The following is a 27,870-nucleotide window of genomic DNA, read 5'->3' as shown; positions in this document are numbered from 1 at the left end:
TTTTTTTCCTTTTTTTTACTGATGGTTTTTTTCTTTTTTTCTCTCAGATTTTGTTTTTGTTAATTTGCTTGTGATAATTGTAAGCTTGCTGAAAAATTTAATAATTTCTTTTCACTTCTAAATCTCGGTATGATTTGCTCCATGGTTCAGCCTAGCCCTTCGTTCCTCCCTCTCCTCTAAAGATCATCTGTTTAGCTCTTTCTCTTCTCAGAATCCCAGCGTGTAACAGCAAAGGTGAGGATTGCCCCACTGCCGGGAGTGGGTAAGGCCCTTATAAAACAGTGTGGGTTAGGGAAGTTGAGGCAATGGGCATCTATCTTGCACAGTGCTGCAAGGCAAGTGTGCCAGCCACAGAGCTTCCTGCGAAGCACAGTTGGTCCGATAAACGCCTCTGGAGAAGGCTTTTGCAATCACCTTGTTCTCAGTAACAGAGGGAGAAAGAGAGAGAGCATGCAACGGAGAAACCAACGGCTCCTTCTGCGTGGGTGACCTTTGCTTTTCATTTTGAGGAACAAATCAGGGGGAGCAGAACTGGGGAGCACATGGATTTGCCTCTAGTTGTCTGTGTGGAGGTTCTCATGGCATCAGCCGATACTGAGTTGAGGTGAGTTGTGGGGAGGAAGATCCTAGACCTCCTGATTTTGTTTTGTGATTGTAGAGTGGGACACAAGCTCATGCGTCTCTGAGCTGATGTCCAGGCAGGCAAGCTGCTAAACTGTGCACATATTTTTGTACTCTCCAAGTCTTTTGGTGTTGAATGAGGCCCTAGAATTGTTGGCAATTCTGAGGCAAATGGATTGTTACTTCACTCTCAAATAGGAAGTGTGGGTCTAATGTTTTCATCTCTCTATCCCAGACATGTCATCAATTTGAACCATCTTGATTGTTGAATATGGGTTTCACGAAAGGTTCAAACGACAACTTGCTCATTTTTCAACCACCGAAACAGCCACTGAGGGTGTAGGGGGGGCAAATTGTTTCAGCCCTGCCTTCTGCACCATTTTCAAGAGACAAATCCACATGTACACATACCTTGCTGGGCTGCTATTATGTAAGGAAAACAAGCGCTTATATTATTGCCCTCCCCCTTTCTGGGGCGAACAACAGCTCAAGGGAGGGACATCTACCAGGATAACAGGATGGGGGCAGAACTGATATTTGTCAATGTTACCTATCATTTTAGTCCTCCGTCTGAGTTGGATTCTATAGCTAATTTTTTAAGATTAAAAAAAAAACTTTTTAGGTCAAACCCAAAAGAGCTCCTTGCCAGAAAAGACCATTCTTGATCTTTCATTAGTGAAGATGCTTGGAAAAAACATTTGTGGTCTGAATTTGGGGAAAGGCAGAGAGAGAAAGAGAGAGCTTTCTTTTCCTTTAATAGTATGACTTTATTGGTCAAATCCTTAAGCCTAACCACACTGAGAGAGAGAGAAATTAAATTGGTTGGCATGAGCTGAAACTGAAGACCAAAAATAGTGGCCCTTTTGGACTCTGGTCCATAATCTTGCTGTCTGATCCAAGAGGCTTAATTTGCTTCTAATGCACTCTGCTAGCATAGTTTGCAAAAAACAAATATGAGAAAGACCCCAGAAGTCTCCGGGACTCTCTCATCTATGACAATGCCTGGGCATTTATCACCAATGAGGAAAGTGGAAAGACCATAACCGTAATTGTATGCTGTTCAATACTTGTTGGCAGGAATAGATTAATTGGACAGACGATACGAGAGTTAAGCCCTTGCACCTTTTTCATTTAAGCTTTTGGCTTCCCAGCCCTGCCTACCAGTTCTTATTGAGGAGCAGGCGAGCTTATTTGTGGGGGGCGGGGGGGGATTTAAACACATCACACAGGGAGAGAAGGGACAGGAAAATGCAGACTTCACCTCCTTGCTCATTTGTGTAAAAAGCATTCTCCAAATCCCACCATAGCACGGCATGCCTGACTAATCAGAATTAACTGGTTGTGGTGGGTTTTCCGGGCTGTGTGGCCATGGTTTGGTAGATATTGTTCCTAACGTTTCGCGTGCATCTGTGGCTGGCATCTTCAGAGGTGTATCACAGAGAGAAGTCACACTGTGTCTAGATGATGCAGGCGAAACGTTAGGAACAAGATCTACCAGATCATGGCCACACAGCCCAGAAAACCCACCATAATCAGAATTACTTTTAGAGAAGAGAGACCTGATCCTTCTCTCGTTTCACCTGTCTGTGTGTCTTTGCCACGGACAAAGTGAGAAGGAATAGAACATGGCAAGTTGTGCCTCTGGCTCTTAGGCTGCCTCTCCTACCCCCTGAGCATAGCTAACTGCCCCAGCCATCTTACAGAGAATGCATGCAAGCAGGCATTTTTATCCTGCCTGAAGGTACCAGGCCTGCAGAGGGCTTCTGTCGTGGTGCCTCCAGAAAAAATGGCCATGTCTGGCCTAACTGGTTTGTCTAGATTAGTTATCGCCTGATGTTGACAAACGGAGTTTGCTAGCCTTGGAGATGATTCACCATTATCCTGAGGTGCCTCCTTTCAATTTTGCCCCATCCTGTCGAGGAATATTAATTACTCTTCTTTACATCTTCCTAATGGATGCTGTATTCAATAAAAAAGGATTAGGCAATTTGCGAACATTATTAGGTCAACTCTATTTTTGTCTTCAGAGCTGGGTTTAGTACTGGATGGATTCATTGCCACAACAGAACGGCTCTTCTCTGTCACCAGTTGATTCAGAAAATGTCATTGTGTGAATTGCAGGAAAGGAAAATGTCATGGTGCCTCTGTGTAAATACCAAGTAACTCAAGACGTCCCAAATAAAATCATGGCAACAAGAAATAAATTCCCAAGGAGACATCTGGAATATTGCATCATCTTCCTTCTGATTCCTGGAGGTACGTAGTCTGCTGTGCCTACTCAAGTTGGGCCCAGATGGGCTGTAAGATTACCTCTAATGACAGATTTGGGGCACCACTGCAGGACTGTCTGCAGCAGAAGCTATTTTGTCGTTACCCACACACTCTGTGGGACCTAAAAGATTGTTTCGGGTGGGTAGCTGTGTTGGTCTGAAGTAGAACAACCAGATTCAAGTCCAGTAGGACCTTAAAGACCAACAAGATTTCCAGGGTAACTTTCAAGAGTCAAAGCTCATATCCTGGAAATCTTTTGTATTATTTTGTTTGATTTATATTATGCACCTTTCCTGGCAGAAGCCAGGCTCCGGGCAGATTGTTGGTCTTTAGGGTGATACTAGCATCTGAAAGAGAAGCTGCCAAGGGCTTCAACTGCATGTCCACCACGCAATGTGGATTTGTGTGCCCTAAGATTTGGGGAGGACCAGGGGCATGGTGGGGCGGGGGAGGCATTCAGGCTAAGTCAACAAGCCCAAGAGTGGATCTCTGAATGTAGATCTGCTCTCCCAGCCTCGAGATGTGACTTGTGATCTTCTTGGCTTCCACAGCAGGAGCCCTCGGATGTAGCAACCTGGCAGTGGACTCACCCATTGTTCTCTGGGGATCAACGGTTACGGCTTCTTGCACCATCTGGAGGAACCACTGCCCCTTTCGCAAGGATGGAGAAATCCAGATGATGTGGAAACTGGATGGCGAGCTTCTCCAAGGTGTCCAGTACAGCCCTGGTGGTGCGATGGAATTTTCAAACATCACCATCGGCCCTCTCAACAGGACTACGGTCAGCCTGGGCTGCTGCGTGTTGAAGGATGAGAAACCGCACCTTTTGAACCTGAAACAGATCCACGCTGGATGTAAGCATTGGTCTGCTCTTGTGCTAGGACTTGGGAATTTTCATTGCTTTAAGGGAGCAAGCATAAAGGAGATTGGAGAGTAGCCTCAAAAAGGCACCCACCGAGCAAACAGTGTCAGATGTCTTTAGCAAATGAGCCAAGCTGCTCTTCCCAGAGGAACAGAGAAAGCAGGGACATTGATCCCATTGCTCTAGGGAGCATTCTGTCCTGAAAGAGCTGAACGGAACCTGGGCAGGATTCGCAACAGGTGCCTCCAGTTTGGCTGTGAACACCATGAGCTTCTTGGGTTCCTCAAGTAATCAAGATGATCAAGAAATTTAAATCTCCTGATATGCATTTAATGATTTCTAAACCCCAACTCCTGCTTTTATTGTTTTCTGTTTCTTTCACAAGTTTCCCCACCTACATTCCATGCTCTATTTTACTCATGTCCGCACCACCTGAGAATAAAACCAGTGGGCATTAGATATACCCAGCTAGTCACCATGGTCTTTGTTATGTTGAGGGTGGGCAGAAGCAGAGAATTCCTGCAGTTAAGCCAAGCTGTGGCTTAGAAAGTTAATACTTAATCACTTTTATGGATACTCTGTTTTTCTCCCCTATGGGGTCTCAAATTGACTAACATTATTCATTTTATCCTGGCTAGGCTGATAGTGTATGACTGGCCCAAGGTCACCCAGCAAAATTCCATGGCAGCGTAGAGACTCGAACCTGAGTCACTGGTCGATTCCCCACTCACAATTAGATGCGTGCTCGTCACTCCAAATATCCAGGTTTCCTGCAGAACTCCCCACTTCATCAGTGCCGAAAGCGCATTCATCCCGTTTCTGGCGCTCCCCCGTGCGCCCCCAGCACAGGCTATTTTAGAACCTGGAAGGAAGTAGACCTTTTCGAAAAACTCGTGGGCAATCTGGAGCGGTGGGGAAGGGGGGGGGGGTGAATCCAGATTCAAGCTACCCGCCCTTGCAAGTGACGTGGAGCCTCCCATCCAATCAGCCCCTTTTTTTATTTCGTGGACCAGAGATCCTCGTGGATACAAAGCAACATGGGGCCGGTTTTGACTGATTGACTGAGTAGAAGGCAGTACAAAGCAGTGCTACACGTCGTATCCACGTGGATCCAAGGACATGGAGGTGCGCAGAAACAGGGCTTTGTTTTAATCGCCTGTTTCTTCGTCTCCGCGTAGAGTCGTTCTGTGCATTCTTGTGCAGACGTGGATCTGTCAGTTTGAAAGTAAAAAAATTCCCGCCCCAGCACAACACAGCAGCCAATCAGGATAGCCCCGGAGCAGATCGCGCGTTTGATCTGCCAACAGTGGGGACTCCTGCATGGCTGCTGCGTTTCTGGGAACAAGGGGGCTGAAGCTGCAGTGGGGACCATGAGACCATGTTCAAAAGGTCCCGAATCTTACCAAACTGGTTTGTATCTACTTTCATTTTTGAAGTGGGGAATTGACCTCTCAGATGCTAATCTGACACTGAAGCCACTACACTACACCACACTGATTTCTATCTCTCTTTGTCTCTGTAAGAGATGCACTGTGCTCATATCCAAAGGTATTGTTTCCCTTTACGTGTCACCCATTGTGGGTTTCTAAGCTTGGTCTTCAAAGTAAATCCCCTGGTATAGCCCTGACTTGGACCAGTTAGAGGTCTAGAGAAGGAACTCAGGCTCTACCCCTCACTTTCTGCTTTTGTCCCATGTGATCTTTGTTCAGATCCTCCATCGCAACCCCAAAACCTCACCTGTATCATGAATGACACCACCAGGAATGTGAAGTGCCAGTGGGACCCTGGAGAAGACAGCCTCCTCCAAGTCCATACTACTCTGAAGGCCTCCAGGTAAAGAGAGGGAATTGCGGGAAAGGTAGTTGCCAAATGAAATGTGTGGGACAGTCTGGGCTATTTTGCAGAACCTCTTGTGTAAAAACTAAACGCTTGGACCGTTTCCCAGCATCTATTCTGAATAAATCTATGTGGGTATACATTTTCACTTTGCAGGCCCACTTCAACTGTTGCTGCACATGTATGCACACTAAGGCTGTGATCCCAAGGCAATTTTCCTAGGAGTAAGCACCACTGAACCATATGGGACAGACTTCTGAGTAGACCTGCTTAGCCTTTCTCCCTAATTTGTTTCAAATTTCAGTGAGTCAAGTGCATGCATTGAGTATTGGGCATGCAGCTCCAAAGTGGGGCAAATTACTCCCTCCTGCAGCTGCTTTCTCTCTGGGAAACAGCATTGAAGGGTGGGGGGGGGTAGGTGTGCCTCCTCCGCCCATGTCATTATCCTGAGCCAACTCAGGCTCATAGAAATTTTAAGCATTACTTTCCCTGGAGGTAACTGCCTGCTGCATGATTGAAAGCAAGTTCAATTTGGGTTTCTCTAACCAGAATTTTTAACATATAGTTACTAACATGCAGGCAGTGCAGCAGGGTAGACATAAATATTAAAATGTCCTTGGGCACTAGCAAGAGTGCGGTGCCATTTCTGGGCATGCAGGGTTCATGCAAGGATCCCACTTGAAGGTCTGCCACCCCTTTGCATACACTGGGGCACAGGTGTGGAAGGTTTTCCTCCTTTTCATTTCCTGTAATGGTTAGTTTAAAGGGTGGAATGTCAAGTTATGTGTAGTTCTGTGAAATTTATTTTATTTCGTTTTGCTGAATGTGGCCACTGGTGTCTCAACACCATTTTGACAACATTTCAGTTGGAAGGCAGTATGTGCATTATTTAAATACATTAAATGTACTTCAAGGAGCAAAGTGGCATGAGGTAGGTGGCCTTTCTCACCCTTTCCTCCTCACTTTTTTCACCCTTTCACATACAACCTGCTTTTACCCCACACTGAGGGCAAACTATTTGTATCTCTATGTATCTGGAGATCATCACCACATTGATATGGTAGCAAGGCTAGGAAGCCTAACTCTTCCTGTGTTGTTTTCCTATCCCAGACTCAGCATGGGATACTGGCTATATAGTGACTTGAGAGATCCAGATTTAAATCTTTATTTAGTCATGACATTCACTGCGTGATTCAGGGCTCATAACCTGTGAGAATGCAGAATGCATACAGCACAGTGGAATTTGCATGCCATGTACACTCTGCATTCTTAAAGGTTATAGGCCCAGAGGTTCTGCAGTTAGTATCATGGAATCGCACAGGGTTCTTTCCCACCCAATCATCGCTTTCTTTCCTGGAGAGGGCCAACAGAGTGAGAAAACTCACACAATAGGCTCCTCCAGCAGTCAGCAGCACATACTACAATTCTGTGGAATGCAGTATCTTCTGTGTTGCTTAGTATGGAGAGCAGAGGTTCACAAATGCTAGAAGGCTGAGGCTATAATGGCCCGGCCCCACTGACTGCCTATTCTCTTGGTTGTGCAGGAGTCAAAGTGGATGTGCTGTCCTCCAGGATCCCATCCCAGACTGCATCCCAGAGGCAAACCAGAATTCTTGCACCATTCCTCGCCAAAATCTCCACCTTTACCAACCTATGGCTTTCTGGGTGACAATGCACAACGGCCTGGGAGTTGTACAATCAGAGATCCTTTGTGCAGACCCAATGGACTTAGGTATGTGGGAGTGGTTTACCCAGATAGGGTTCGTATGAGAAGAAACGCAGGATTTTAATTTAATTTGCAAGAGAGCGGAAATGAATTGTGGAGAGGGGAAAATGCCAAGCGACTTTTAAAAGACCTTAATATCCCCATGACAAAAATAGAATGCAGATTCTCTCGGTTCAGCATTTTAACAGTACTCCCAATTAGGAATTATGTTGGATTTGGCTTCAGGTGGGTAGCCTTGTCAGTCTGCAGTAGGCAAGGTTTGAGTCCAGTAGCACCTTAAAGACCAACAAAATGTCTGGGCTTTTGAGATTCAAGGCTCCCTTCATCAGATTTGGCTTAGAAACGAACGACGGATTGGTTGGCCTTTGGAACTGGAAGAATCTATGAGTCATTGGCACAAGTGTCCCTAGCACCCCAAACCAAACACACAGATGCTCAGTGTCCTTGTTCTCTGGGAAACTGAGGGACAGGGGGAATCGGGAACAATAGTGAGAGCAACAGTGTGGGTGGGTGGGCAGGGGGGCGGAATTGAGCCAAATCCAATTTCTTTGTTTTTATTTCAAAGATTTATATTCTGCCTCTCCAGATAAGCTGTTTGTACTAAGTAAAAACTACTGCATGGAGGCCCCAAAAATGAATTTGCTTACCACTGCCATTTTTATACTGTGTCATCTAGCTATGCTGCTCTAGCCAAAGGAGGCTTCTTACATCTGCATCCCCAGGATTTAACAGCAGGTGTGTCAGGGGAATATGATGACTTGTTTGCAAAAGGCTTTGCAGACTGAGTTGATTGTGTCCATTCCAATTTGGACTCCGTTTTAACCACCAGGATTCTACATGTTCGGAGGTTTCCATTCATTTTCTGTTATGGGTGCTTTTCCATTCACCAACCTCATTTAAGGCCATCTGAGGATGGAGGCAGAATACCGGGAGACTCATATTGGATTCCTGTCCCTCTTGGTTAGAGATCTGGAATGGAATATCTCATTGGATGGTTTAAAAAATGGCTCATTGTTTAAGGATCTGCTGCCTTTGGTCTTAAAAGAGACAGTGTAAGGTCTGTTCTGGAAAAAAAATCCCTGGACCCATTAGTGATGGAAAGAGCCATCAAGTTGCTGCCATCATGGAAACCGTAGGGTTTCCAAAGCAAGAGAAGAACAGAGATGGTTTGCCGTTGCCTGCATAGTGACTCTTTGCTTCATTGGTGATCTCCCGTTGAAGTATTAACCATGGCCAATCTTGCTTAGCTTCTGAGTTCTGCCTAGCCTGGGCCATTCAGGCTAATGTACAGAGGACACACTAGACTTGAGTAATTATCAGCCTTTGTCCGATTTGCTATTATTAACTTGGATTCCGGAAAAAGTGGTAACATTTCTGTGGAGGAACACACACTTTGTGTGTAGTCAGAGAGAACTCTGTCCTAAGCAGCCATCTAGGAGAGAACTCAGCTGCTGCCAGTCTGAGTATTGGGCTACATGGCACTGGGACCTGACAACTTTGCATTTTATTCGTTCATTTATTTATTTGTTTTATAGTCCTCCTTTCTCACTGAGACACAAGGCAGATTGCAGGATAGAACACAATGTAATCAGACAGAATGGCATAGGACTAATAATAATGGCGTGTTGTCACGTCACAATTGACTCATGGCAACCTCAAGACCATGGGGCTGTCAAGGCAAGAGATGAGCAGAGGTGGTTTGCCACTACCTGCTTCTACATAGCAACCCTGGTCTTCCTTGTTGGTCTCTCATCCAAGGGCTAACCATGGTTGACTTGGCTTAACCTCCAAGCTCTGACAAGCTCAGCCTAGTCAGGGCTACCGCAGAATAGAAAACGGACCTAACCACCAACTTTCAAAGGCAAGGTATACTCTAAACAATGGAGAAAGTGGATCACAAGGTACAGGATAATGCAGTAAAAGGCAGCTGATACCTACAATAATCACTGCATGAAGCAGAAGAACATGGATGGAGCACTAGCTGAAGCCCAGGAGAGATTCAGGCCCCCCAATGAGGCTCTGCAGGGGTTGGGGGGGGGGCTCATCTTCTCTACAACATGGCTGAAAAGGCTTCATTTAGACTTTGCCGTTCACTTGTCATTCCAGTCAAGCTGGATCCACCAACTGTCCAGTCTGTCCAGTCCATCCAGTCTGTCGCTGAGGAGTTGCACTGTGTGTCTGTGGCCTGGGATGCAGCCAAAGACCAGGAGTACATGAAGCAGTCATGTGACCTGCGCTACCGCAAGGCTGGTGACCAGGAATGGACACTGGTGAGTGGCATCTTAGAATCTCATTGGTTTTGCCTGGATTTTATTTCAAGTGCCTCTTTGCATCCCTATAGGGCAGGCTTTTCTGTGCCGTCATCTTCACAGTTGCCCGGACTGCCCTCTACTCCCACCCATGCACTCTTCCCCCAGTACTTGCACTGTCCAACCTCCTTCCCAAACCATTCCCTGGCAATTTGCAAGCTGGGATCCGTTCAGCTGCACACTTTCATTGCTGGTCTATGCTCCTGCTTCTTGCTGGCGCAGTGAAAGCAAGTCCCACCACTAGCCTATGATCATAACACGGTGGTGGTAGAAAGTGTCGTCAAGTTGCCACTGATTTATGGTGACCCCGTAGGGTTTTCAAGACAATAGGCGAATAGTGATGCTTTGCCCTGGCCTTCCCCTGCATAGCAACCCTGGACTTCCTTGGTGGTCTCCCATCCAAGCACTAACCAGGGCTGACCCTGCTTAGTTTCTGAGATCTGATGAGATCAGACTAGCCTGGGCCTTCCAGGTCTGGACTCATACAACTATAAACCAGGTTAATTTGTCCTGGATGGCTGCCATTCCCCAACTTGGTTTGGAGCTCACGTGGACCAGCAAATGTGATCCTGGATTAGCACACTGTTGCCCAGGCTCCCGGGTACCCCTCCAGTGACATCAGAACCTGGGAAAAACTATCCAAGGGCCTTTGGAAGCAGTGGCAATAGGCAAGCTATATTGCAGATGGACTGGTTTTTTTGTGTTCTGCCACCAGGTGCAGAATGTTGGTGGCTCCACCAGGCAAGTACAGCACTGTGGCTTCCTCTTTGGCATCTCCTATCAAGTCCAGATGCGCTGCCAGAAACTTGGAGCCAGATATATGAGCAACTGGAGTCCTACAAAGACCTTTACCACTCATGAGGACAGTGGGCATGGTAGGCATGGCTCTAAAGCCTAGTAGCAAAGGGAACATGGGACAAACCCAAATATGCAATTACTCCTGTCAGTGGGTTATATTTTCACGGACCAGCACTTTTTTGTGTGCTAACAAATCACAATGACTTATGGCGACCCCATAGGGTTTTCAAGGCAAAAGGCATTCACAGGTGGTCTGCCACTGCCTACCCCCGTGGTGTTTCTTGGAGATTTCCCATCCAAATACTAGCCAAGGCCGACCCCACTTAGCTTCTGACATCTGACAAGATCACGCTATCCTGAGGCTATACAGATGTGGGCAACCAGCACTGGAAGGAACAGTAGAACTCCCATCCCCCACCCCACCCTGGCAATTGTTTCAGACATCAGAACATAGTAGGGATGCCAGCGTCCAGATGGGACCTAGGGATTCTCTGGAATTACCATTCATTTCTAGACTACTGAGATCAGTTCCTGTGGAGAAAATGGGTACTTTGGAGGGTGGACTCTGTGGCATTGTACCCCACTGAGGTCCCTGACCTCCCCAGGCTCCACCCACAGATCTCCAGGAGTTTGCCAATCTGGATCTAGCAACCCTAACCCAGTGGTGGGATTCAGCAGGTTCGCACCACTTCGGTAGAACTGGTTGTTAAAATGGTGCTTGTTAAACAACCAGTTGTTAAATTATTTGAATCTCACCACTGCCCTAACCCACCCACCCCTCCCATGCTGGTGGCCAAGAGACATCTGGCAATCCTAGAACATAGTCTTGTTTTTCAAAGTTGGGGTAGCTTTTCCCTAAAGAAACTATGACTGGAACCATTTTTGAGGCTGAAGCCTGCCATTCTGGCCAGGACAGTCACCAAAAACCCCTTTCTCCTCCAGTGCCTTCAGGGGAACTTGATGTCTGGTGGAAGATGAAGCCCGGGGAGGATGGACAGGGAACACAGGTGCAACTGCTGTGGAAGGTAAGCCCCCCCCCACCCTCCAGCTCCATACTTTGCAAATGCCTCCATGGCAAGGAAACCCCCATTCCTTGGATTTATCTCACAATTTTTTATGGTCCATGTTCAAGGGCCGGATAAACAGCCGTGCTGTGCTCCACAATTTTGACAGCGCTTTTCTTTTTAAACAAAAGCAGTTTTGTCAAAGCAGCTTCGTAGCCTTTTGGGGAAGATTGGAAATGGTGTACAAAAAGGGGTGGGAATATAGTATTCTCAGTAAGATGCAGGCAACAAGACTTCTCCTTCTACTGACAACAAAAGGGGAAGATCAGGCAAATGAAACCAGTGTTTGCACTTTTGAATAATTTATTTCGGTTGCAAACCACGCCCCTTCTGGGAGTAGAATTTGGATTTCCCTTGTGTGCTCTGAGCAAGATTCAAGTTCAGTAGTACCTTAAAGACCAAAACGATTTCTAGGGTGTAAGCTTTCATCCGTCGAAGCTCCCCTCATCAGATAACAGTATAACCTGGTGTATAACCCGTTTTCTTTTCAACACACAGTATGTAGGGAATTCCCAGCCCTGACTCTGCAGACTTAAATTTGTCTATTATTCAGTCTCACTTCCTTACCCAAGGAACTCTGAGAACCATGGATTCTGGCATTTATGGGAAAGATCTGGGAGTCTCTAACCTCCTAGCCCAGGGGTAGGGAACCTGCGGCTCTCCAGATGGTCAGGAACTACAATTCCCATCAGCCCCTACCAGCATGGCCAATTGGCCATGCTGACAGAGGCTGATGGGAATTGTAGTTCCTGAACATCTGGAGAGCCGCAGGTTCCCTACCCCTGTCCTAGCCAAATGGCCAGCATCCCTCACGGCACTGGTAGAACTTAGTGAAAGTGGTACAGTTGTAGATCTGCGCTGCTAGTCCATTCTTTTGGATTCTTCAGGGGCAATGTTTTAATCATTCATAGCCAATTAACACTCTTTTCTAGGGTTGCCAACTCTGGGTTGGGAATTTTCTGCAGATTTGGGGTCTGTAGAAAGCAGGGAAGGGAGGGACTTCAGTGCAGTATAGTACCACACCAGTGCAACTATTTATTTGGAGAGATCTCCAGGCTCCACCTGTAGGTTATCAAAACACAAAAAGCATGGGGGCGGGGGGATTGTACAACTAAATCTGGAACAGTAAACACGATTGTACAAACACTGCTAGCAGTGAAATTGACTAAATACGTTCACACTTTTACAAAACCACTACTAAACTGCCAAAATGTATAGTAGAACTCAATGTATGAGCATCATACAAATTCCAAAATCAACAATTCTCTTAGACTGGTATCAAATTCCAAGAACCAGATCTATAAATCGATGTATACAGTCTGGACTATTCAGCTAACTGTAACTTAGGCCCCTTCCGCACACGCAAAATAATACGTTTTCAAACCACTTTCACGACTGTTTGCAAGTGAATTTTGCTATTCCGCACAGCTTCAAAGAGCACTAAAAGCAGTTTGAAAGTGCATTATTTTGCATGTGCAGAATGAGCCTTAGAGTCTCTAATATAATATAGACCATCCACAAGCCGGCCCGTTTCTGGTATTGTCACTGACTTCTAATAAATCAGCAGCTCATGGTGTTTTCAATGGGACTCAAATGTCCTCTCAGTAAACTACTTTCACCATTCAGGGACAGCGCTTCTCTCACACAGTCTTTTTTGGTCTGTCTTGCAATGTCTTTGCACAGCCTATGAAGCCAAAGGAGGCCAAGGGCAAAATCCTGGGTTATTGGGCCACCCTCGACCCCAGGCAACTCAGTGGTCAACTGTCCACTCTCTGCAACACCACAGAATTGCGCTGCAATTTCTCCTTGCCAATCGGAGCACAGAGAATTTATCTCATGGCTTACAATGCAAGAGGCACATCCCCGCCTACCAAGATCTCATTTCAGAAGAAAGGTAGGTTTAGAGGCAGCACCTTAACTCGGTTTAGAGGCAGCACCTTAGCAATCCCCTTGAGATAGTTAAACATCTCTTGCACTGAGGTCACTGTCTCAAAATGCAATCGTGTTCGTTACCAGGGCATCTCGATTAGCTGTCAGGGGCTGGGCAAGCAAGATTCCTGGGCCTGGCTACTTTGTGGCAACAGTGGGATTCTTTGCCATGTCCAGGAAACAAATTAGGCATGTTTACTGGGCCATGCGGTAAAAGCTGGTCATGCAGACCCCACCAGTTTAAAGTATGGGAGCTGGATCCATACAAAACATGTCCCAGGTTTGGGATTTCACACACTTATGATGAAATTATTTTCCAGTCCACAGACTAAGTGGGTGGAGGACAGTGCTGTTTCAAGGAAGTGCTGGTCCTGGTATAGCTGTTATGGAGTCAGACTTCCCAGGTTCTTTGATTCCACCCTTGGGAGCCAGCATGGTATAGTTGTTAAGAGCAGGTGCACTCTAACCTGGGGAACCAGGTTTGATTCCCTGCTCTGCCGCTTGAGCTGTGGAGGCTTCTCTTGTGAATTAGATTAGCTTGTGCACTCCAACACATGCCAGCTGGGTGACTGTTCTTTGGAACTCTCTCAGCCCCACCCATCTCACAGGATGTTTGTTGGTGGGGGGAAGGAGATTTTAGTCTCCTTACAGGAGAGAGAGGGAGGATATAAATCTAAACTCTTATTCTTCTCCTCCTCCTTCTTCTCCTTCTTCTGCTTCTAATTCTTCTAAGCAAGCCTGCTTTGCTGCCTCCTGGGGCTTCCATCTAATAGTCTGCCAATATCATTTCAGGTATTTCTGTGCCCAGGATCCAAACCTCTCCTCTTGGGGAAAACAGCATCTGTGTGAGCTGGGATCCTCTAGGAGAACCAACCACCAGCTACATCATTGAGTGGCAGAGGCTGACCTCTGTGAATTCCTTGGATGATTCTGAGACTAGCTGGACAAAACTGCGAAATGGAGAGGAGAAACAAGTCCTGGTCCAAGGTGGGTGAGGGCATGAGTGGGGGGTGGGGAGTGTCTCTGTTTGAAAGTCAGTGTAGTGGTTAAGAGTGGTGAACTCTAATGTGGAGATCTGGGTTTGATTCTTTGCTCCTCCACATGAGCAGCAGACTCTAATCTGGTAAACCAGGTTTGTTTCCCCACACCTCTGCATTAAACCTGCTGGATGAGCTTGGGTTAGTCACAGTTCTCTCAGAACTCTCTCAGCCCCATCTCCCGCACAAGATGTTTATTATGAGGAGGAGAAGGGAACATGATTGTAAGCCACTTCATTCAGTAGATAAAAGCGGGGTATAAAAACCAGCTCTTCTTGTTTCAGAGGCCAAGAGCAACTCTGCATCTGGGGAAAAGACAGTGCTGATTTTATGGCCAAAGCTACCCCCTAAACAATAGTTGCCACTTCCATAAGCATAATAGCTTCTCTAAGGTCCAGAAGTATGACGACAGCCATGTTTAATGCAGGGAATTGATTTGTACATCAGGATGGGGGTGCTGGGGGGAAAAGAAGAAGAGTTTTGGATTTATATCACTCTACCTTCTCCTGTAAGTAGACTTTGTGACGTATAAGTTTCTTACTCTTCCTCTCCCTACAACAACCTTTGTGGAGTAGGTGGGGTTGAGAGGGGTTTTGAATGAATCTATGAACCTCCAGCCTCCAACGCCACCTTAGCAGGAATGTAGGAGTGTGGAAACACATCTGGGTTCACCAGATAAGCCTCTGCCACTCAGGTGGAGGAGTGGGGAATCAAACCCGGTTCTCCAGATTAGAATCCATCTGCTGTTAACCACTACACCATGCTGGCTCTCCTTCCCCCTTGCCCTCCTATTCCAGTTCCACTCCATGTCTTCAAGTGGTTTTCTTCGTTGTGCTATAAGAGCCAAGTGGGAAGGAAAAGGCCTACTGGGAAAGAGCAGCAGAAAGCAAAGAGAGGAGAGTTCAACACCTCAGGCCTGAGTCCACTTCGTGTTGTGAGAAGGAGACTGGCACCCACATTCCATCTACCTGAATGGCCCAGACACACGGAGAGCACCTGTGGCTCTTGCCCCTGAATGTGTCGGCTTTGGCTCTTGGTTTCTTTTTAAAGTGTTTCTATTTTGGTCACTGAAAATGTGACGCTTCTGACTGTACTTCTTTTTCCCCACATGGCAGACATGCACTTAGACAGACTCTAATCAAAGAATGAAGTGAGTTGTTAAATTTGATGGATGTGAACATGTAGGGGAAGTTGGTCCATTTTCAAATGTTCACACAGACCAATGTGGGGGGGAGGGGGGGATCTTGCCTTTAATAAACCACCAGATTTTTATAAGTATTTGACAAAACAGAATCCTGCTGTTGTTGTACCCAAACGCAAGAGAGGTACCTTGCCTAAGCTGCAGTTTTGTGGATTCCAATGTTAATACCAGAAACTGCTATTTTCACAAGACTGATTATCCACTTCCCAAAGCTGAACACGGTCCAATAAACCAGACCACGTCTAAAGAGCATGTTAATTCACATATGACTTGGACTTAGAGGCCAAATGGGTTAACTTAAAGACTTCTGGCCCCTTTCTGCTGTAGTGTCTCTGCCTTCTTAAGACCACCTCTTCCTTGTGGGCTTTTCCTTCCCTTCTGACTCCAGGTCTACATCCTCCAGACAACTTTTCCCTTGTCTCTTCCAGAAAACATTGAGCCTTACCAGCGGTACCTTATTTCCATCTACCCCCTCTACGAGGATGGAGTGGGAATGCCCCAGAGTACAGAAGCGTACACCAGGCAGAAAGGTATGCTGATGCCATGCCACGCAGGAGATGGATGAGATATAGATGCATACAACTATCATTCAAACAAGCTTTTTGTTGGGAGGGTGACATTTGCCTTGGAGAGAGTTCATTGTTTCTATTTGTTTACAAGTCCACGATTAGATCCAATAGATTTATTCCACTGACACCCTGACCTGGATAGCCCAGGCTAGCCTGACCTTGTCAGATCTCAGAAGCTAAGCAGGGTCGAGGTTGGCAAGGATTTGGATGGGAGGCCTCCTTGGAATGCCAGGGTTGTGACACGGAGGCAGGCAGGCAAAGGCTACCCACCTCGGAATGTCTCTTGTCTTAAAAACCCCCACCAGGATTGCTATGAGTTAGATGTGGTTTGATGGCAAAAAAAAATCCACTAACAGTAACCCCTCTCCCTTGGGGCAAAGAGATCTGCTTGAGCCTACTGCATCTTCTGAAGGCTCCTTGAACCAGAGGAAGTACCTCTGTCAACAAAATGGATCCATTAGATTCACTCCATGACCCTACTGACACTGAAGTTGGAAATAGAGATATTTAGGGGGGAAAAGACTCTCCTTCATGTTGCTTTTGAGTCCCGCTGCCTAATTTTTATATGGGGATAACCTTTCCTGGATGCCACATCCACTTGTGGTTACCCAGCAAACACTCTGCACATGCTCAGACATCACCACATTTCCTAAGCTGTGGACCTAAGAACAGGTTCTGCAGGTAAGTCTTTGCCTTGCCAAGCCTCACTGAAGCTGCACTTCCCGCAGTCCTGTGGTCTGCTATTAACAATCCTCTCTTCCTACAGCTCCTTCTGAGAGTCCCCAACTTCACCCAGGGGCTATCAGCAAGACAACCGCTCAGCTTCTCTGGGATCCCATCCCTTTGGAACTGCGCAACGGCTTCATCACCAGCTACACAATCTTCTGGATCAGCCCCAATGATGATATGAGCAGTGAGTCCCATCTACAGTTCAGTCCCTCTGTCGATCCGTATCAGTTCATCCTGCCCTTCCCCCCAGGAGATAACAACAGCATGCTTCTCCATTTGATCCTCCTAGCAGGAGAAGTAGTTTGATCCTACTGTGGAGTAGGTTAAGTTGACTAGTCAAGGTCACCCAGCAGGATTCATAACTGAGTAGAGATTTAAACCCAAGTCTCCCAGAACAAAGGTCACTGTTCTAACTACTACACCCTACTGGTTTTTGCATAGCTCTCAAACATGTTGCTACTTCTGTTTTCTACCAAATTACTCAGCCTCATCCATAGCAAGGTCTGGACTCTAAGGTCTGGAATCCAAGGGCCAATCTGCACATAACAGAGTCCCTGTGGAAGATATCCAGCTGCTCCAAAGATGCACCTGAGGTTCCATGATGGGAACTCGAATTCCAGGTTTTGAGGGATGTATTTGGGTCAGAACTTCAGCACACAGGAAGTTTAATCTGTCCTCCAGCTGGTTGCATCCCCATATTCATGCCACCTCGCTCCAAATCCCTCCAGCAATTTCATATAGAAGTTAAACAGTCTGGGGAGCAAGATGGAACCCTTCAGGGCCCCATAGCATAAATGCCTCAGGACAGGTCAACAAGTACCTGAGCTCCAGTTCTGGAGTCAGTTAGTTAGTCCATTAAGGCTTCCCCTTTCTCTCTTCTTCCCAGTTCCTGGTTCTCCTTTCCCTTGGACCTTCCCGTGTACTGATCTTGCCATAGCTTCTCTCCGTGGCCCGGACAAGGGAAGGGCTGTCACTCAGTTATAAGAGCCCTTGCTTTGCATGCTGAATGTGCCCGGTTCAATCCCTGGCATCTCTAGTTTAAAGGAGCTGGCAGTAGGTGATGCAAAAGACCTCGGCCTGAGACCCTGGAGAACCACCCCTGGTCTGTGTAGACACAGCTGACCTTGATGGCTGATGATGGCCTCACTCAGTATAAGGCAGCTTCTTGTGTGTTATATGTTCTTTTCCCCAAAAAAATTATTTCTACTTCAAAATTAAAGTCAAAAGCATACACAAAGACAGAAAATCACCAAATTGTAAAGTGTTCACAGAAACTTCCAGTTTCTTCTGCAGGTAATATTTACCCTAAAATCCTCCACTTGGCCATTAAGCTTCACAATGAAATTAAATCTTTAGCATAATTACTAATAAACAGTCTTACTTTTCTCAGTTGGGTCTTTAATTTAACAATCCTTAACCTTCAAAGTCAACATGTTGTAGTGGTTTAGAGCAGTGAACTCTAATCTGGAGAACCAGGTTTGATCTTCCCACTCCTCCACATGAGTGGCTGATTCTTATCTGGTGAACTGAATTTGTTTCCCTGTTCCTACACATGACACCTACTGGTGATCTTTTGGCTAGTCTCAGTTCTCTCGGAACTCTCTCAGCCCCATCTACCTCACAAGGTGTGGGGAGAGGAAAGCAAGGAGCTTGTAAGCCACTTTGACACGCCTTACAGCTGAGAAAAACAGGGTATAAATCCAAACTCTTAAAGTTATTTTCTTTTAATAGCAGTTAACTTAGTTATCTTCACCCACTATTCTTCAATTGTAGGAATAGTTGGAGTTTTCCATTTCTGTGCATGTAATATTCTTGCTGCTGTTTTCGTATATAAAACCAAAGTTCCATAAGAACATAAGAACATAAGAACAAGCCAGCTGGATCAGACCAAAGTCCATCTAGTCCAGCTCTCTGCTACTCGCAGTGGCCCACCAGGTGCCTTTGGGAGCTCACATGTAGGATGTGAACGCAATGGCCTTCATGGCCACACCCTTTTATCACCTTGGTCTGTTAAGGCATTTGCAATCTCAGATCAAAGAGGATCAAGATTGGTAGCCATAAATCAACTTCTCCTCCATAAATCTGTCCAAGCCCCTTTTAAAGCTATCCAGGTTAGTGGCCATCACCACCCCCCCCCAAGTGTAGTGCATATTCCAAACAATTCAATCACACGCTATGAAGAAGTGTTTCCTTTTATTAGTCCCACTTCTTCCCCCCAGCATTTTCAATGAATGTCCCCTGGTTCTAGTATTGTGAGAAAGAGAGAAAAATGTCTCTCTGTCAACATTTTCTACCCCATGCATAATTTTGTAGACTTCAATCATATCCCCCCTCAGCCGCATCCTCTCCAAACTAAAGAGTCCCAAACGCTGCAGTTCTCTCCTCATAATGGAAGGTGCTCTAGTCCCCTAATCATCCTTGTTGCCCTTTCTCTCTGCCCTTTTTCTATCTCCCTCAATATCCTTTTTGAGATGCAAGTGACCAGAACTGGACACAGTACCTGTAAGTGGGGTCGCACTCCACTGCTTTATATAAGGGCATGACAATCTTTGCAGTTTTATTATCAATTCCTCTTTCTAATGATCCCTGTGCATAGAGTTTGCCTTTTTCACAGCTGCCATGCATTGAGTTGACATTCCCATGGAACTATCCACTAAGACTCCTAAATCCCTTTCCTGGTCTGTGACTGATAGCACTGACCCCTGTAGCGTGTATGTGAAGTTTGGATTTTTTGCCCCTATGTGCATCACTTTACATTTTGCTACATTGAACTGTACTTCATGGCCTCTCTGAGCCCACTCACCTAATTTATCATATCCTCATGGAGCTCAAGCAATCCCTTTGTGAAGTCTCTCACCCACCCTACATAATTTGGTATCATCTGCAAACTCTGGCCACCACTGCTACCTGCACCCCTCCTTTGTGGTCATTTATGAATAGGTTAAAGAGCACTGGTCCCAAACGGGATCCTTGGGGGACACCACTCCCGGAGCATCTCCACACAGAACTTCCCATTTACACTCCACTCCTTTGTTTCCTGTTTCTCAACCAGTTTTTAATCCATAGGGAGGACTTCCCCTCTTATTCCCTTCATTGCTGAGTTTTCTCAACAGTCTCTGGTGAGGAACTTTGTCAAAAGCCTTTTGGAAATCCAAGTAGACAATGTCCACCGGGTTCACCCTCGTCCACATGCCTGTTTTACACCCTCAAAGAACTCTAGTAAGCTCTTGTAAGACAGGATTTGCTCTCTGTAAAAGCCATGCTGACTCTTTCTCAGCAGGTCTTGCTTTTCTACATGTCTTATATAATGTTATCTTTTAATGATAGATTCTACTAATTTACTCAGGGAACAGATGTGTCAAACTGACTGGCCTCTAATTTCCCGGGTCCCCCCTAGATCCTTTCTTAAAGATTGGTGTGACATTGGCCATCTTCCAGTCTCTCAGGGATGGAGCCTGATTTCAGGGATAAGTTGCATATTAAAGTTGAGAAGATCAGCAATTTCATGCTTGAGCTCTTTAAGAACTCTTGGGTGAATGCAATCTGGGCCAGGGGATTTGGTAACATTTAGTTTATCAATGGCTGCCAGAACTTCTTTCCCTTTGTCTACCACTATCTTCGCTAGTTCCTCTGATTCGCCTCCTAAGAAGCTTGGTTCAGGTGCAGGAATCGTTCCTCACCTCCCTCTTTGCGAAGACAGATGCAAAGAATTCATTCAGCTTCTCTGCACTCTACATCTTTTAGCACACCCTTTGTCTCCTCCTTTGTCATCTAATGGGCCTACCGCTTCTCTTGCTGGCTTCCTCCCATTGATGTACTTGAAGAACTGTTTGTTGCTGGTCTTGATGTTCATAGCCATGCTGCCCTCATAATCCTTTTTTTGCCTCCCTTACAGCTAACTTGCTTCTCTTTACACCATTTGTGCCCCTCTCATATTCTTCTATCAGCCAAACTGGACTTCCATTTTCTAAAAGACATTTTCTTTTCTCTGATAATTTCCTCAACCTCTCTTGTTAAATCCATATGGTGGCTTTCTTTTGGACTGGGTGCTGCCTTTTCTAACCCAGGGAACACATTCCAGCTGAGCTTTTATTACTGTGTTTTTAAATAACCTCCAAGCATCCTGGACAGTTTTGACTCTCCTTTGATTTTCCTTTTCAGCTCTCATGCGCACTATCCCCCCATCATCTTTGAGAAATTTCCCTTTCTGGAAGGCTTAATGTAACTACATTTCTTAGTAGTTGCCACTTGAGACTGCATGCTGAGATACTGAATCTGACAGCATTGTGGTTTGTTCCCCATTGGCTCAACAACACTGATCTCCTGCACCAGGTCCTGGGTCCCATATAGAATTAGATCTAGGATCACCTCTCCCCTGGTTGGTTCCACAAATCCATCCGCTTCTAAGCCACAGTCATTTAGCATATCCAGGAATGCTCTCTCCATACTATGACCTTGAACATGCATTTTTCCAGTTTATATGGGGATAGTTAAAATCACCTCCATTACCACTACATAGCATTTTGTTTCTTTGTTGGCCTCTCTAATTTTTTTTTTTTTTTTTTTCCATCTCAGAATCCTCTTGTGCACTTTGGTCTGGGGACTTATAATATATTCCTAATATTAAACTGTCCTTCACACCTGGTATTGATATATCCATAGTGATTCTGTAGGGGAACCAGCTCCCCTTGCATTGTCTATTTTATGTGATACTATGTCGTTTCTCTTTGGATGTAAAGGGCAACTCCAACTCCCAATGCTTCCTGTCCCATCCTTCCTATAGAGCCTGTAGCCTGGTATGAACAGCATCCCACTGGTTCTCCCTCATTCCACCATGTCTCATGTAATGCCCACTATATCAAAGTCCTCCTTCAAAACTCTGTACTCTAGCTCCCCATTTTACGTTCGAGGAATGCTTCTACTTATTAGCATAGAGACACCTGTATACCCTGTCCTCCTGGGTTCCTTAACCTGGGATTTCTATGTGCTTTTACCCTCAAGTCTTTTTGTAGACATCTTATCCCTTGTCACATACTGCACATTGCTATGTTCCCTAAACTTGTATGTGGTTGATTTAGGAAAAACCTCCTCTCTCTGTCTGCATCCCCATAGATACTGTATTCCGAAGACCAAAGTCACCTCAGCTCCTGTCGGCTTTCCCCCAGTGATCCCAGTTTAAAAGCTAAGTTCTGCCACCTTTTTTTAATTACATGTTGGAAGCGCCAGCAGCCTGGTTCCTCTTTGGTTAAGATGAAGCTCCATCCCATTTGTACAGGGCCTACCTTGTCCCAAAAGGTCCCCAGTTCCTGACAAATCTAGAAACCCTCTGCCTTACACCCACCTTCTCATCCACTTCCATTGAGACCCTGTATCTCCAGCATTGCCTAGCTCACCTCTTGCGCCATGGAACGGGTAGCATTTCTGAGAATGCCACCGCTTGGAGGTCCTGGACTTCAACCTGTTTCCCTAGCAGCCCTAAATTCTTAGCGTACAGAACCTCCCGGGTACATTTCCCAATGTCGTTGGTGCCAATGTGGACCTACAACTGCTGACTCCACCCCAGCACTGTCTAAAAGCCTATCTAGACGAAGCGTTGACATCCGGGTGAACCTTCGCGACCAGGCAGGCAAGTCACCATGCGGTCATCACGCCTCTCACAAACCCAACTCTCTACATTTCTAATGATCGAATCACCCACCACAAGGAGCCCCACTTCTCCCAAAGGGGAGTTATCCTCCAGTCGCTAGAGGATAGCTGATCAACCAGTTAAGGAAGGGGATCCCATCTTAAAGGGAGCATCTTCCCCACCTCAGACTGGCACCCCTCCCATCCCCAAGGTCTTCATTCTCCATGACATCTGAAGAGATGTCACCTTGGGAGTGGGGACCCGGCTGCTAGGGTCCCCTGAGCCTCGTCTGTCACCCTCTCCTCCCTCTTTCAGCTTCTCCAGGTTTTGCCACTCTTGGCTTCAAGAGAACGCATTAATGTTCCTTGAGTGCCAGGGAGAGCTCATTGCAGCGAGGGCACACCCACGACTTCTGTCCTAGTGGCAGATAATCATACATCCTTGGGACACTCAAGGAGCAAAACACTGGAAAGCTCCCCCATCCCCTGCTGGCTTTCTGCCTTCATGTATCTGGATTTGTTTAGATATTTAGATATTAAGCTTTTAGTCACTGCCCCTGGAGCTATCTGCACGTACTATCTGTCAAATATGTCCTTATTAATTTAGAAAAAAAAAAGTTAGAAATTAAAATTAGCAGCGCTTGTTACCGCCAGCTTAGGTCACTCTGCTCCTTCTCCTGTGCCAAGTCTCTTCTGCTGCTGCTCCTCTCATGCTGGTTCCTAGAGACTGGAGATTAAAGCCCCACCTCCTCAGGGACAAAAACCCCACCTCTTAGGACAAAGAGGAACAAGAGATGAACTCTGTTAACCCCTGTTAAGCCCCACCTTCCAGATTCAGCAGCCTTACAAGGAGAAAAAGAGATAACCCCTGTTAAAATAACACTGTTTTAAAAGCTGTGGCTTTGAGAAAAGCCCTCCAAAATGAACACCAGCAGGTCACTCTGCTCTTCCTGGCCAAGTCTCTTCTGCTGCTACTCCTCTCTGCTGGTTCCAGAAGGTTCCATGTTTTCTTTCCCGACATCTGTCCATAAGTTGTGTGTTCAAGTGCCGCCTGAATCCTTGTTTGTCTCCACCTTTAGGAGAGAAATAAACCCTCTACTGGATTGGGGTGCTGTGTGGTTTCCGGGCTGTATGGCCGTGTTCTAGCAGCATTCTCTCCTGACGTTTCGCCAGCATCTGTGGCTGGCATCTTCAGAGGATCTGATGAGCCACAGATGCAGGTGAAACGTCAGGAGAGAATGCTGCTAGAACACGGCCATACAGCCCGGAAACCACACAGCACCCCATTGATGCCAGCTGTGAAAGCCTTCAACAATGCATCTACTGGATGCTGGATGCCAAGCCCCTCCCACTGGCAGTCTGGCTCCAGCTCCTTCTTTGCTCCCCCTGTGGCCTGTTGTTTCCTTCCATGCTGGCTTGGCTAAGAGTGGCTGCCTTCCTTCCTAGGTGCTGTTGTGAACTCCTCTGTGAACTCATTCACCATCACAGATCTCAAGCCTATGACTATGTACAAAGTGCACATCATGGCCTCCACTGTGGCTGGGAGCACCAATGGAACCAGCCTGATGCTCTACACCAAAGGAACAGGTAAGGAGAGCCCTGGAAGAGGAACTGGTGCTTGGGGTGAAAGCCACGAAAAGAGAGAGATCCATTAACTAGGCTCAAGCTGTGTGTTTTGGAGCAGTGCGCCTGGCTTCCTTAGCTAGCTTTCAATCAGTCATAAGCCAGTCCCGTTGTCCAAGTATGTGGGGCCTCAATTCATATCAGAACCATGGTTCACAAGGAAAACGTGCTGCATGTGCACTGAGGGGCTACTTCTGCAACCCCCCTCCTCAACAAGACAAACAGCACCCTCAGGGATATTTTTGGGTCAGGAAATCAGCACAGGAGGGAAGGCTGGAGCCCTTTCCTCCCCACACACCACAATCCAAATCCGAATCAGGGGTCCACGTGCTTGTGAAATGGGTTCCCAGTGGAGAACTCTCAGTTAATGCATGACTGACTGACTCATTCAAAATTAGGTTGGATAATTCTGATACACCATGTTGAAAATCACAGCATGTAGCTTGGACCTTAGTATCCGTGACTTTCCAGAACTTGCCAGTGTTTGTTTGTTTGTTTTTGTTTTTCCTGGCATCCAGTACTTTTAGGTCTGAAACAGAAAGGCCTGATTTGCAGAAGAAGAGCAGTGCTCTGCAAATAAATCCAGTCTTTAGGAGAGGGAGTGTGTATATTTCAATTTTTAAAATGTTAACACTGCAGTATTCAGTTCTAATATAAAATACGGGGGAAGTCAAGTGGGTAGGTGGGTAGGTAGGTGATAGGTAGGTGATAGAGGATGGATGGATGGATGGATGGATGGATGGATGGATGGATGGATGGATGGATGGATGGATGGATGGATGGATGGATGGATGGATGGATGGATGGATGGATGGATGGATGGATGGATGGATGGATGGATGGATGGATGGATGGATGGATGGATGGATGGATGGATGGATGGATGGATCTTGGAGTCTTCAAAAGGTTGAGTTGATTGGTTCAGTTTCTGGAGACATAAAAGTTCTGCCTGTGATAATTGATTTGCCCATGTCCCATTTGATGCTACATTCAAGAAATGGAAGGGATGCATGTGTTAGCTGGCTCAGTTCAAAATGCCCAGCTCTTCCTGCCTGCTAATTCTCTGCTCTCCATTCCAGATGACTTCTCATTTGCGTACCTGCTTATCGGTCTGCTCTTGGTCATGCTGATTGTCCTGGTTATCTGTTTTGAGAACAGCAAAAGGTGAGAATGGGAAGGAGCTAGGTGGTAGACTTGATTAAATATCTGAGTGCTTTGTGCTGTATAGAGCTAAGAGAGAAAGAGGATGCCTGCCAAGAGTACCTGGGGCAAGGACCAGAATATGAGTCTTCTGGATGAGCCAGGAGGAACTTCAGTGCAGCAGAAGAAAAGTTGGCTACTGGACTCAGTTTTTGTTAATGCTGAAATAGTGCATCTTAGGCAGGAAAGCCCTGACTTGGTTGATGCTGACTTGGTTACATCAAATTTCAGAAGCGAAGCAGGTTGTGGCCCTGGTTAGTACTCAGACAGGAGTCCACCAAGGAAATCTAGGGTTGCTATGCAGAGGCAAGCAATGGCCAACCACGTCTATTCGTCTCTTGCCTTGAAAAACCCATGAGGGTTGCTATAAGTCAGCTGGGATTCATCAGCACATTCCACCAAGCAGGAACAGCAAGAAGGCCACTGAGGAAAGAAAGAGGCCTGGGTTTTCCACAGCACCCAGAGCTAGTCCTGGTCCTCATGGGATGCATGTGGTTATCATCTTTGGGCAACCAGGATGCTGTGAGACTTTTGGAGGACTACAGAATAGCAGGATGAGCATGCTTTGGCTTGCTGCAAAAACTGGTCCAGAGGAAGATGCTTTGGACCAAGGTGGGAAGATATAACCTGGCAGAAGATACAGATGGGCGCAGGAGAAGGACCAGCAGTTGAGAAGGGATAAAGTGCAAGGAGAGTGGGATGTGAAGGGCTGCTGCCTTAGTTTCACAGAACATCGGGATAGCCAGGAGCTTTTGAGCTTCTGGTGAGGCAAACCCACAAGGTCAGTGTGTGAGCTGGCTTTAGCTGCCCTCTTTGTGGAGAGGCCAGATACCCGTCTCCCCTCCCAAGTCTCAGCATGTTTCTCTCCTCTGTGACCCACAGGATGAAGATGCAGTTCTGGCCCAGCGTCCCTGATCCAGCCAACAGCAGTCTAGGCAAATGGGCTCCAGCAGTTCTACAAGAGGTAACGATGGTGGCCTGAGAGCCAGCATGGTTCTGTGGTTAAGGTGTCAGAGTAGGATCTGGGAAACCCTGGCTCGAATCCCCAATCTGCCACTGAAACTTGCTGGCTGACTTTGGCCCAGTCCCACACTCTCAGCCTCAACCTTGGCGAGTAGTTGGATGGAGACCTCCAAGAAATACCAGGCAGGCAGTGGCAAACCACCTCTCAATGGCCCTTGCCTTGAAAACCCCACCAGGGGTCACCATAAGTCAACTGTGATTTGATAACAAAACATACACACAACAAATGGCAGCTCCTGCTACTGCTCCCTTTCAAATCAATAGGCTGCCATTTCAGTGTTCTTCTTGCCTACAGTTCAGTGCCTCTGCTGGGAAAGTGTGCAAAACCCACACTGATGTGCACTGTCATGTTACCTACCTGTAACCACTCCCCTCCCCAGTCAGCTCACAGGTGAGACTCTGCAGTGAGACACAAAAGTCCAACAACTACCCACAAGGAAGATAGATGAGAATGGGCCTGCAATGTGAAATTCTTGCTGTGCTCGTCCAGTTGAATAGATGGGATATAAGTCTGCCAGTAGCTGTTGTGCCAATCCTCCACGTTCCCAGGCAGTCTAACACTGCACAATTTGGCTTATTTACACGGGATGGAGTCCCCATCAGACCTGGCGTGGACCTCTGCCTAAGGAACCTGAGCTCTGATCTCAGGCAAGATGCTGCTTAGATGCTGTGACCTTAGCAGGCAATTCTGTGCTACATGTTAAGCTCTGGGCTGCTTGCTTTAACCATTCCATTTCTTTCCAATTGCTCCCTAGGAGGCCCTCCTAGATAACAGGTTAGGGGAACTTGGTTCCATCATCATTCCTGCTATCTTAGTGCTTGAAAAGGATAAGAAGAAATGCCTTTCCGCTGAGAAGAGTGAGAAGAGTGACCCTCCCGTGCCCCTGTCAGATGGGCCGTGGTCGGATGCTTCTAACGCCAATGCTGCTTTACCATCTGGCACCCCCAAGCCAGCTTCTCGCATGAATGGCTCAGAGTCTGTCCAGTATGCCAGGGTGTTCTTGGACAGCTACCACAGGCAGGAGGAGGCACCGTCCTCTCTCTACTTGCGCTCCAACTCCACACAGCCACTTCTGGGTGACGTGACGCCCAGCCCAGAGCTCTATGAGAACCTGTGGTTTCATGGCGAGCAGCCAGCAAGAGTGCACAGCTGCAGTTTCCAAGAAGATGCTGTCTTCCTGGATGGGGCCCTGGTGGAGTTCCCATTGCTGCAGGGTCTAAAGATTAATGGGAATGAAGATCTGAGCAACTTCTGAAGGTTGTGGCACCTTGCTGGCTTTGGAGGCGCAAGGGGGCTTGATCCAATTCTGTTCCTGCTTGCGACCGTAGTCCTCTTCTCCATGAAGGAAGTACTGCCAGGTGCCTCTGCTTTCTCCAAGATTCAGTTGAGGAAAGATTCAGTCTACACTTAACTGCTTAACTGATTGAAACAAGGACATACCGGTGT

The 27,870-nt window shown here is 46.6% G+C and overlaps 1 protein-coding gene across 1 annotated transcript; it reads left to right on the top strand.

The window, feature by feature from the left end:
* The first annotated feature begins 506 nt into the window (after positions 1-506).
* On the top strand, positions 507-27,870 carry CSF3R (colony stimulating factor 3 receptor). The gene is made up of 16 exons (XM_048501008.1): positions 507-604; positions 2,743-2,877; positions 3,447-3,746; positions 5,464-5,587; positions 7,135-7,322; positions 9,423-9,586; positions 10,341-10,500; positions 11,366-11,448; positions 13,171-13,381; positions 14,209-14,403; positions 16,083-16,184; positions 16,990-17,136; positions 24,024-24,164; positions 25,280-25,364; positions 26,283-26,364; positions 27,179-27,870. The coding sequence occupies exons 2-16, from the start codon at positions 2,757-2,759 to the stop codon at positions 27,677-27,679; spliced, it is 2,604 nt and encodes an 867-aa protein (XP_048356965.1). The 5' UTR covers positions 507-604; positions 2,743-2,756; the 3' UTR covers positions 27,680-27,870.

The sequence above is a fragment of the Sphaerodactylus townsendi genome, linkage group LG06 (assembly GCF_021028975.2).
Source record: "Sphaerodactylus townsendi isolate TG3544 linkage group LG06, MPM_Stown_v2.3, whole genome shotgun sequence".
Taxonomy (NCBI): Eukaryota; Metazoa; Chordata; class Lepidosauria; order Squamata; family Sphaerodactylidae; genus Sphaerodactylus; species Sphaerodactylus townsendi.
Note: the sequence above shows the minus strand (reverse complement) of the source record. Positions and strands in the feature narration are given on the sequence as shown.